The sequence below is a fragment of the Plecotus auritus genome (assembly GCF_963455305.1).
Source record: "Plecotus auritus genome assembly, chromosome: 6".
Taxonomy (NCBI): Eukaryota; Metazoa; Chordata; class Mammalia; order Chiroptera; family Vespertilionidae; genus Plecotus; species Plecotus auritus.
This window is the reverse complement of record NC_137773.1, coordinates 132,563,570-132,575,981: the sequence shown is the minus strand read 5'-3', so window position 1 is coordinate 132,575,981 and position 12,412 is coordinate 132,563,570. Positions and strand designations below refer to the sequence as shown.

Genomic DNA, 12,412 nt, shown 5'->3' with positions numbered 1-12,412 from the left:
TTTATCAGTTTAAAAATCTTTAGTATTTGAAATATGGGTCCCATGCTCAAAGTCCAAATTTCAAGTTTAGCCTGTAAGTGGCTGTGCCCAAATTTGAGAACTTACTGTGACAGAGTTCTGATTCCAGAATGGCCTCAGAACACTCCTAAGGCACTGTGTCTAAACAGTTGATACCATCATGACAATTTTTTTTGCAAAATGTACATATCACCTGAGCTATTGTGTAGTTAATATTTTCTTAAGTAACTCATTTTGCTTAAGCAAACTTGTAAAAACAAACAATATCACTGCCTTACAGGGAGAATCACTATCACTTGCCATAATTAGAAACTAACTTTAAAAAAATGAGTCCTGTTGTTAAATTCTTGTTAGATACTCCTGCCTGGAGGATGCAGAGCCTGAAGCCTGCACTTCCTTAAAAAGGAAAATTAGCACGTGATAGAGAGTTGTTAAGGATACACTAGCAGCAGGTATACTAGCTGCAAACTGAGACTTTCTCCTGAACACAATCAGAAGGATTGGTAGAGAACTGGAAAGAGAAAGTGATTCAAAATTATTTTATGCCTTGCCTTGGCCTATGTGGCTCAGTTGGTTGGACTATTGTCCAGTACACCGAAAGGTCACAGTTTCGATTCCCCACCAGGGCACATATCCAGGTTGTGGTTTGATCCCCAGATGAGGTGTGTATGAGAGGCAACTGGTCGATGTTTCTCTCTCACGTTGATGTTTCTTTCTCTAAAATAATTAAAAAAAACAAACATATCCTTGGGTGAGGATAAAAAATATACATATTTTGTGTCTTGGGCCCAACACCATCTCTTTCCAACCACTACCTGGTTCCTCTGTATCACCTTGTCCTGTGTCACTTGAGCTATCACAAGAGATATGAAACTCACCTTCTGAGAAATAATGATCTAACCCAGTCTGCTCATTCCAGAAACAAAGGCTCTGAGGGTTCAAGAAGCTGAGTCTACTTGTGCCCTGTCCCCAACTAGTAGGGAGACTCTTGTACGAACCAACTTAGAAATAAATGCTGGTAAAGAAACTCAGATGAGCCAGTAAGAGTCCTCCGAAGTGAGTTCCCATCATTCCATGTTGAGTCAGAACAAAGCTCACTCTCCCTAGACTCTTAAAGCCTGGACATACGACATTCAGAGACTAACAAGAGGAATGATATTTAATGATATTTCTCCTTCAAAACTCGCCGATAAGACACCATCAAACAGCTGGGGCGGAAGGAGGTCACTGTTCACCTCGTGTCTGTGGTTAACACTTAAGCTACCATCAATTTTTCCTCTTTGAACAATCTATTTCCTTCTTCTCAGCAGTTTCAGCCCCCTCCTGCAAGACCACACCCAGAAGCACCCAAGGCAATCACCGAGCAGCAGGAGGATGGCTGACAGAGGTGTGTGAAAATGAACCAAGACTGTCAAAACCTAGCAGGATATTGATGAGCAACCCACACCCCTCCCCCACATGTGTGAAGTGAAAAATAAGAATAGTCTTCGTCAGTGACCTTTAATTATCCCCTCTGTTTGCTTGGGGTTGTTCTTGACATGCCTGTGTCAAGTGGGGATTATGAATGTTAGCATTTCAATGTAAGATAACACACTTGAGCAGGGTGTTTACACTGGCCTTGTGTCAGGGCCAAAAAGCACACAAAAGGATGCCTTATCACTTAGCCCCCTTGGCCATGGGCCCAACTCCATCACTTTCCAACCACTAGTTGGTTCCTTTTCCCCTTCTCTGGCTTCTTCCTCAATGTGTGGTACCTGCTAAACATTTAACTTTATTTTTCCAAGATCCTGACATTGGATCTCAGTTTTATTTTAGCCAGTTTGCCAACTTCTAGTGATGTCTCTACAGAAACAGTACCCTCAGGGAAAGGCTCTATTTCTCCTTATCATTTAATGATCACCTCTGCTGCAAACTAGACCTGCAGAGCTCAGTAAGACATCATTTTAAGGAATGTCATCTACATGGATAGAAGTTTGGGTCTAGCCAAGCCAGCGTGGCTTAGTGGTTGAGCATCGATCTATGAACCAGGAGGTCAGGGCACATGCCCAGGTTGTGGGCTCGGTCTCCAGTGTAGGGCGTGCAGGTGGCAGATTAACGATTCTCTCATCATTGATGTTTCTATCTCTCTCCCTCTCCGAAATCAATAAAAATACATTTTAAAAAAGAAAAAAAGGAGTTTGGGTCTATCCATTCTTTTTTTTTTTTTTTTTTTTTAAATATATTTTATTGATATTTTACAGAGAGGAAGGGAGAGGGATAGAGAGCTAGAAACATCAATGAGAGAGAAACATCGATCAGCTGCCTCCTGCACATCTCCCACTGGGGATGTGCCCGCAACCAAGGCACATGCCCTTGACTGGAATCGAACCCGGGACCCCTCAGTCCGCAGGCCGACGCTCTATCCACTGAGCCAAACCGGTTTCGGCGGGTCTATCCATTCTTTGTGGGCTTTTTGTTGACTCTAACAGGGATTTCACATCCAATATAAAAACCTTTCACTTGGATCTGCTGGAGTACATGCCAAGGGAAAGGCCCACCAGTCCACTGGCCCCAAGGCAAGTTCTAGCCAAGTTTATAGGGTTCACTTTGAACACCCCAAAAACAGTGCTGTTTACAACTGACCTCACTCAGGAACATGCCTGGCTTAAGCCAACATTGTGTTATGCCAAGAGGTCAAGGTTAGGCAAGGAGAGACCAACATTTTGGCCCTGCCTTCTAATCGCTCTGAATCTCTGTTTCTTCTGTTGATAACAAAGAAGACAGTCCTTGCCTTGCTCAGCTCCCTCAGCTGGTGCAAGGTTCAAAGGAGATAATGCATGTGAAAGCAGCCAACTGCTATTTGAATACTGGGTGGCGTTTCTGTGAATGAGAACTTAGCGAGCATGATGAGAAAGGGAGGTGCTCTGTCTGAAACATCCCTCCCCCCACTTCTCTACATTCCATGTTCATGCATATATATTCAGATTGGTTACACATGCATATAATTATGCTCAACCTTTTTCCTCTTTATTTTTTCCAGGAACTCTAGGGTAGATCTGTTTACTAGTGTGCAATGGCTCAAATGATGCCCCTGACTCTTGTGCCAGAGGCCATGGTACATGGAACCATTCCTCCATTATAGGTCAGGGAGGTTGTTGGCTTTTCTGACGAGTATAAATAAGTACAAGAGTGTGCTGGACTGGAATCAGACAACTGGACTTCGAGAGGTCCAGCTCTGCCATTCCTAGCTGTGTGATCCAGGGGAAATCACTGAATCCCTCTGACTCTTAGTAGCCTCATCTTTAAAATGAAGAGAGCCCAGCTGGTGTGGCTCAATGGTTGAGCATTACCTATGAACCAGGAGGTCATGGTTCAATTCCCCATCAGGGCACATACCCCACGGATTGTGGGCTCAATCTCCAGTGTGGGGCATGCAGGAGGCAGCTGATCAATGATTCTCTCTTGTCATTGATGTTTCTACCCTCTTCTACCGCTCCCTTCCTCTCTGAAATTCAATTAAAAAATATATCCTATCTAATAAAAGAGTAATATGCAAATTAACCATCACTCTGCTACACTCACAAGCCACGCCCACTAGCCAATCAGGAGTGAGTATGCAAATTAACCCCAACCAAGATGGCTGCAGCCACAGAGAGAGCAGGAGGGAGGCTTGGGTTTCCCCAGTGATGGAGGAAGCCAAGCTTTCCGCACACCCTGGCCGGCCCAGGCCTCCGCTTAAGGTTACAAAGTTTCAGTGATAGAAGATAAACAAATCCCAACAAAAATGATGGCAGCCACAGAGCTGGAGAGAGCAGGAGACTAGGATTGCCCCTGGTGATGGAGGAAGCCAAGCTTTCCGCACACCCTGGCTGGCCCAGGCCTCCACTTAAGGCTACAAAGTTTCAATGATAGAAGATAAATAAATCCCAACAGAAACGGCTGCCGCCATGGAGGGAGCAGAAGGCTTGGCTCCGCTCCAGGCTACAAAGTTTCAATTGTAGAAGATAAATAAATCCCAGATACCAGGGCCTCCACTTGGGTCGCCGGGGGGCGTGGCCAGCCTACAAACCACCACAGGCCCCTCGCCCAGGCCACCCCACACCCCAAGGGAACCCACACCCTGATCCGGGACACCCTTCAGGGCAAACCATCTGGCCCCAACCCGTGCACCAGGCCTCTATCCTATCTAATAAAAGAGTAATATGCAGACTGACCATCACTCCAACACGGAAGATGGCTGCCCCCACATGGTCAAAGATCCTGCCCCCAGGTGGACACAAGATGGTCACCACAAGATGGCCAGCAGGGGAGGGCAGTTGGGAGGGACCAGGCCGGCAGAGGAGGGAAGTTGGGGGCAAACAGCCTGGCAGGGGAGCAGTTAGACATCAATCAGGCTGGCAGGGGAGTGTTTAGGGGGTGATCAGGCTGGCAGGCAGAAGCGGTTAGGGGCAATCAGGAAGGCAGGCAGGCGAGCAGTTGGGAGCCAGCAGTCCTGGATTATGAGAGGGGTCCCAGATTGGAGAGGGTGCAGGCTGGGCTGAGGGACACCCCCACCCCCGTGCAAGAATTTCGTGCACCGGGCCTCTAGTATATATATATGAAGATATACTCAGGTGAGGCAAAGAATATAAAAGTGCTTTGAAACTTATAAAATGCACAAACATAAAATGTGAGCATTATTGCAAATGATATCATTATGAACAACTTTGGACAAACAGCTCTCCCTCCCCAGAACTGGAATACTGGGCCCAAAGATTTTTTTGTCTTTTAACGTGCACTGACAAGTTCCCTCATTCCACAAGTCTGTTATTTCCCTGCAACATCCCCAGCATTGGGTTTTATCATGTCTTTCAGATATTTGTGACATCAATTAAGTATGAAATAGAATCTTATTATTTTTTGCCTTTTTTATTTCTATATTTCTATTAGGTTGAATATTTTAAATAATGTTACTTTGCTATTTGCTGTGTGCGAATTGCACATTTGTCATTGGACATCTTGCAGTGTTCTTTTACATGTGTATAAATTATTTATATGTCAAAGATTAATTTTTAGTCTGTCATCTCTATTTCAAAAATCTATTTCAATGTATTAGTCTACGTCCCTGGTCTAAGGAAGCACATTAAGTATAAAAGAAACCTTGTTGTTGGTACAGCATCATACAGTGTCTTTGGGCTGATCGATACTCAAGATTTCCAAGCACACTGGGGATGCCCAGTAGAAACAAGCAAGCAAGAAAAATAAGTTGGACAGCATGTTCTATTTGGAACTGTTAGAGGAACTGGGAGTCTAGCCAGGAGAAGACCAGCACCTGAGGGGTGGGGGAGGGGGTTGCAGGGGGAGAAGAGTTTTCAGATATTTAAGGGAATAACCCATGAGAAAGTATTACCCATGAGAAAGTAATATTCAGCTCCAGAAGGCATCACTACGACAAAGAAAGAAGTTTCTCATGATCCACACTGAACAAAGACAGAATGTACAGCCTTGAAAGTAATGAGCTCTCTGTCCCTGCAGGTGTTTAGCAGACTGAATGGATTGAGCAGGGGATACAAACTGGGCTCCATATTCTCAACAGGCCTTTCCCACTCTGAGGTTCTCTAATGAAATGACCCTGGGTCATTTCCTGGAGGCTAGTTTTGTTTGCTTGTTTCATAAATCCCTGGAACAAAAAGCTTGTTTTGTTATTCCTTTCCTCCTCATCTTAGAGCCCAAGAGAAAAAAAGTTTAGTGGGTTTACCATAAGGTTTCTGGTTCAGCTTCAATTAACTGACCTTTAGTAATAATTGAGCTGCCTTCTTGCAAAAGGACACAATAGCCCAAACACAGGAGGTCCAGGCACAAGTGTTTCTAGACTTAAAAAGACCCACTCCTATTCCAGCCAGTCAAAGGTCCAGAAGCCTTTCTTGATTAATTTATGACACCGTCTCTTCTAAGCTAATAACTGGTGTCAATTCATAAAGAATGAAAGGCATTAAAAGCCACTGCCCTTCACTCCAATGGTCCATTAGTCAACACAACAAGAATAAATGGCAATGCAATCGCAGCCACGGCCTCATTTTGTGTGACCTGTACCTGTTACCAGCGCTGACAGATTATGGAAGGCAACTGCATGCATACATCACAAATGAAGTCGCCCTTTCAGATATACACCCGATGCCATTAATAACAATTACATGCGCACAGGGCTTTGCGAAATTAGGATATGATCAGTAATTTATTTTCATTCAGTTGTTATGAAAACAGTGGCTCTGGTCCAGGATCTTACAGGCACTCGCAGTGTCTTGAGAAAATGACACAATTTGCAAATATCCATATGGCAGTCGGGGCCTTCCTGCTATTGGTTTACTTAGAAGGCTGGCAGTTAATGTAGATCAGCAAAGTGACTAATTGCAGAACTAACGGTATCACCTCCACAGAGCTGAGCCTGCAGAATTCTGCCAAAGACCAGCTCCCTGCTGAGAAACACAAACGGAAGTTATGGAAACCTACCGCCTGTCCCCCACGCTCCCCCACTACCCCCAAAGAGAGGTTTGCAAATTCCACTTCTGTGGGTCCCAGTCTGAAGTACTGACTACTGGGGAGGTCTCCCATCCAGACACTCAGGAAAAAAATGGGCCTCTGACCATGAGGGGGTTCATTCTTCCTGTGTTATGTGGCGAGGAGACCAGTGATTTAGTCATTTAGAGGCAACGTGCTGTGATTGGGAAAGTAAGGACTTCAAGGTCAGACTAGGGTGCGAGTATTGGCTCCTCCACCTACTAGCTCAGCCAACCTGGAAAGGCCCATTACCAAGCTCTAATCCTAACTTTCTTCTACAAAAAGGGGCAATTATACCAACCCCAGAGAGTGAGGATGTTTAGAAGACTACAGGAAGATCCCTACTGCACTGCTGTGCTCAAAACAGCATCAGGAAATTAAGATGGTGGTCACGTTTCTTAAAATTGTTTTAGGAATCTTTTTGAGATGCAGAGGTCTTGATGATGATATTTATTGAGCACCTACTATGTGTCAAGCACTGTGCTAAGCACTGTACATGAATCATCTCATTGACCCTCACTATGGTCCCAGGGAGGTAGAACTATTTCATCCCCATTTTCACGGAGGAAACAGGGGCTTAGAGAGGCACAGTAACTTGTCCAAGGCCACACCATTAGCAGGTGGCACTGGGGCCCAGGCAGTCTTATTCCAGAGTGGATGCCTTGACCTCAAATGTACACGTGTAACGTCACCATATTTTCCTCTAATAAACTACTCCTAGTTCATGTGCATCCTGGAGGCCCAAGACCCCCAAGGTATTTTCCATCTGAACAAGACTGGATGGCCATAACCAAATCCTATCAGCAAGGGATAGCTTTTACCTGTGTAACGCCACCTGGCTCCTCACGCAGCAAGATCTGAGGTCACATGATTCATGGAGTCTATTTAGTTAGTCATTTGAAGAAATCCCAGGATTCTTAGTGCAATAACTCCTTGGAACTATTTCCATGCAGTTGGTTGTACGTACTGTCAGTTCAACACTATATGATACAGATTTCAAAAAATGTATAAATTACTGGAAACCAGTTGACTCTTTTAGCTCTCCAATGGCATGCAAGGAATACAGCCCCAGGTGCATACAATTTCCAAATACACGTGTGGACTGATTGGGGCATAAATTATGACAGAGGCATAGGGTTCACTTTACTCTTTAGAGCTAAAGCTTAAAGGTACTTCTCAGTTACATAAAGTACTCAAAATTCTATATTTAAAATAAATATTTGAAAGCATTTTACATGTCTGTTAAGTTTTACACCCCCTCCCCTTTATTTTTCTTCACAGAGATAAACACCCTTAGATGCCACTAGGTACACGGGTATTAAACTCGGGACTAAACCAGGCATTGGATCTTGGTTCAGCTGCTGATTTTCTTTGTGACTTTCTGCAAGTCGCCTCCCCTCAGTGTCTTTATTCATAGAGAGGATAACACGTGCTTTATGTTAACCTTGGAGCATGGCTGAGTCTCAAGTGAGACACTAGACATGGTACTTAGAAAAGAACCAGAAATCCTTCATTTCTCAGTAGGTGTCATTCCAAGGGCCACACAAGGCTACTACTGGATGAGTCAAAACCAGAACATATCAGAGACAAAAGGACAAAGGCAATGACTACAAATACCACTAACTAAATCTGGCTTAATCCTGACCAATATCTGAGATAGTGAATCTTAAAACCAAAACTAAGCTGTCCATCAAACTGTCAGGTAATTCTTAGAAAGAAAACAACAGAAACACCTCTTTGTATGTTCATTAAAAATGAAATGGACCCCAAACCCTTAAGACCTTACACCAGGCTCCAGAATCCTTAGCCAACATAAGTCACTCATTTGAGTCTTTTTTCTTTAAGAGCAAACATCCCCATGGGGTAACAGTGGCTTTTAAGTTACAATTGGTATAATTCGTGAGCCTAACAGCTTTCCTTTTAATGACTTGGTCAGGTGTTCGGAGCATCTAACATGCTACAAGCACCAGTCCCTCCTGGCATGGGAAGTAAGCACCCAATAAATATAAAAACAAAGATCAATTGAGCAAAGCTGCATCAATGATCAGAAGAAATAAGCTTAGTGATGCGCACGTGATACCATGTTTCTCAGGGAAAGTCTAGAGCCACGGACTAATAAGCTCCTTAGATTTCACAGTTAACCATTAAAGCCGGAAGGACCTACCTGGTTATGAATATTAAAACTGAACATTTGCAACCCAACTCATACACCCATGTCATAAGAAATACTAGATTAATAAGCAGTATTATATTAATGTCATAATCCATGCAGAATATTTTTGTCTAAAATATTTTAAAGAAAATATATTTTCAAAATATGCCATTTTTTTCCTTTCATTGGGTACCATCATTGAAATAAAAAAAAAAATTACAAAGCACTTATGGTAAATCTTGAGTAGAAATTTTGTTAATGATTTTCTTTTAAGAGAATCTTTATTGTTGGACATTTTAACTTAAATGTATGATATCAAATGCACATCAATGACACCTGCCCCTCCCCATGAGCCTTTCCCTAAGTGGCCTTCCCTAGCATATTGGTTGCAACGACAAAAACAAACACTAGAAGGCACTTTCCCATTCAGCACTGTCCCCTGTCCTCCCCATAACAAATGCAGAAGGAATAGCCATTATACACCTAAAGGGCACAGGTGCTTTGCTGTAACTACCTTTGAAGGTCAAAAAGGATTTTAGAAAGGCCAGGTTTTTTAAATTATTATTATAACCACATTCCTTCTGCAAAGAAAATGATCAATCTTAAGAAATTACTTTCATAGAAACTAACAATCTCTCATTTATAAACAAGTATATAATCATGTTTTCAAAAGGCCAACTAGTGTATGCTGATTTTTAAACACAAATACTGATGACACCTGCTGGTAGAAAATATATTTTCATTAACTGCTTATGGAGAAGTGGGCCTACAAGGCTTAGCTGTCTTTTGCACTGATACTGAAACCAGAAAACTAGCCCCAAACTCACTTAGGTTTCTTCTTCCAACTTTGCCTATCATCATTATCAGGAAGTGATACGCCAGATCAATGAAGCTTGGAATTATACTGGACTGGGCACCTCTGTCTCAAGGTATAGTCAGCATAAGAGATACTTCTACTTGGATTTACACACCTTAAAAAAAATTCTCAATGGTGATACCTGAAAAACATTTACCAACTACTTCTGAAATAAAATAGTTCCTCCCCCATCCTTACTCCCACACCTGGACATCTTCATAAAATGAAAGTAAGTTACATTATATAATCTGGATCCCTTAGGAAAATATTTGACATTTGGTGATACTTTTCTTTCATCACATTTGTGACACACAGATATATTTACATTCTAGTATAAGAATAAGAAAAGACTAAGCAGATGAGTTTTAACCCACATCTTTCACCAAACTCCTAAAACACACAGGAATACGTGATAGCAAGAAGGAACTAGTGAGAGCCCAGAGCTATTTTCACTGTGATTTTATGTGACCCAATTCAATTTATTAATTAAACTCGGTTATGCTTTGCTTCCTTCCAAAAGGAAGCTAGTTTGAGGGGCACTAGCTTCATTGCTCCTACATTCATTAAATTATGAAGTTCCCATTGAAAAACCATTCTATCCATCCCAAGCCTGAACAACCTGAATCCTATGCAGGTGCCGTCCTGTCAAAACTTAAACAAGAGTCCAAACACCACTGGGGCCATAACACTTCCACAGCTGCTGGGAACAAAAACTCTTTGTGAAGATGTACAACTGAGCTGGGGTGGGAAGTGGGGATGGGGGAGACGTTAAGTTTGGCCTCGGCTGATCACAACTAGAGACTGGAATCCTGTCAGCTTAGAGCAGTTCTCACTGGAGGCAATGAATCTTCCACGCTGTCCTCCTGAATATATGTAATTCAGTGAGCCAAGCGCACACAGTGGAGCAGACCCAAGGGTAGGGTGCCGGGTGGGTGGGACCCCCACGAAGGCCGATGCACACCGGCCTCCATACTTTCCCTGGTCCGGGTGGTGGTGAATGTCAATCTCCCACTCACACACATGAGCAACAGTGATGAGCTGGGCCCTGTGAGTTCCACCATAGCTTGCCAAGAGAAGAAGTTGGCACGGGCTTGATCCACAGGGAGGGTACAGATCCACAGGCAAGTTCCCAGGAAGAGAAATATTTCTAATGTTCCAAGACAGTTTCCCCCTGCCCCCGAGACTTTAACTCATTTTCAGGACCCTTGTGGGAGGCACTCAAATGATCATTTAGCCCCCAGACCACTAGCTGACTGACCCATGGCCACAGGTGACATGCAGAGGTGCGGTAGCCTTTGTTGCCAAGCCTGACAGGTGAGATATCCTAAAGGGTCCCCAAGACCACCCCTGCTCCCCCAGCCCCGGCAAGAGGAAAGGAACACTTAAAGAGTATCTCTTCCCGGAACTGGGCCTGCTGATACAGTAGGAAGTCCCTCTGCCAGGTCTAGACAGAAGATTGAGTTTGAGAGTCTTGCAGGAAGCAAGGGCTGGGGGAGGAGGGGCAGGGGCAAGAGGCTGCTGCTCCCTGGTGAGAGGGACAGGGACAGGGAGAAGAAGGTGGCGCAGGCTTGATCCACAGGGAGAGTACAGAAGGGAGACAGTGAGAGAGAGAGCCAGGGGAGTATGTGTGAGAGACGGAAAGAGTGAGAAGTGGAAACAGAGACAGTGACACGGAGCCAGACCGGAGAGTCCAGGTGGAGCCCCTACCTCGGCGTCCTTGGCCGGACTGCTGGCCGGGGGCACCTCCAGGCTGCAGTTCGCCCTCTTGACCGAGAGGTAGAAGGGGTAATCCTTGGCCACCATGGCGGCTGCCGGGCCTGCCCTTTGGGGTGTCACCGCTGACCCGATGCGAGTACAAAACTCCCAGGCGAAAGGGGGCCCCAGCTCCACGGTGCCGGGCGCCGCGGCGACGCGGAGACTGACAGCCGGCTTCTAGCCCGAAGGCACCCAACCCCGCGCGCCGGCTGGCGGGGCGGGGCCACGGCAGGGCACGCCCACCTGGTGGGGCGGGGCGTCCCGGGAGCCCCAGGTGCCGCCCCGCAGAAACGCCTCGCTGCGCTGGACCCCGCACGCCCTGGCGGGAAGCCGCGGCGGTGGAGGGGAGGCCCGGGAAGAAGCCGGGCGAGGGAAAATGCCCCGGGGGGAAGCAAGCCTTTAAAAGCCCACCTTGCTTATTCCCAGCCAGGCTCCCCTCACACACATTTTTTTAAAAAATGAACGCCATTATAACAGAGTCCATAAACAGTAAAATGCGCCCCATTTAAAAAATGGTTTTATTGATTTGAGAGAGAGAAAGGAAGGGAGAGGGATACAGAGACAAAAGCATCCATGAGAGAGAGACACCCATGAGCGCCTCCAGCACGCCCCTCACTGGGGATCGAGTCTGAAACCCTGGCACGTGCGGGGAATCCAACGGAGTACCTCGGGTTCGTGGGTGGACGCTCAACCACTGAGCACACCGGCCGAGCAAATGCGCCCATTTTAAGTGTACAGCAGTTAAGTGATGGCAAATATAAACACTGTAACCACCTCCAGAGAGTTCCCAGGAGCCCTTTCCTCTGCAGTCTCAAGGCAATCAATCTACCTCACCTTACTAGAAAAAAACACATTGCAAACGCCCAGCAGGCAATTACCAGATCATCTGCTGCAGCCCAGTCTGGGCAGTAAAAACCAAGTCGCACCTGCAAACAGCTAATATCCATCAACAGGGAATACTTAAATAAACTCTCCTCATTATGGAGCACCCCTCAGCAGCAGTCAAAAAGGAGATGGGTCTATGGGTCTGGAGTGGAAAGATCTTTAATGTATGAGGTTCGGTTAAAAATTAATTACAAAGTAAGCACAGTATAATGCCATTTGTGTAAAAACAC

The 12,412-nt window shown here is 45.1% G+C and overlaps 1 protein-coding gene across 2 annotated transcripts in view; it reads right to left on the bottom strand.

The window, feature by feature from the left end:
- Positions 1-12,412, bottom strand: part of ARHGEF3 (Rho guanine nucleotide exchange factor 3) — a 158,171-nt gene that overhangs the window by 53,660 nt on the left and 92,099 nt on the right. The window contains exon 1 of one of the 2 annotated variants that reach the window (XM_080675325.1): positions 11,250-11,516. The exons of the other annotated variant lie outside the window; for it this stretch is intronic. Coding sequence (XP_080531451.1) covers positions 11,250-11,345 — 96 coding nt within the window. The 5' untranslated portion in view covers positions 11,346-11,516. Of the gene's footprint in view, positions 1-11,249; positions 11,517-12,412 lie in introns of those variants that run through there. 2 annotated transcript variants of the gene reach the window in all.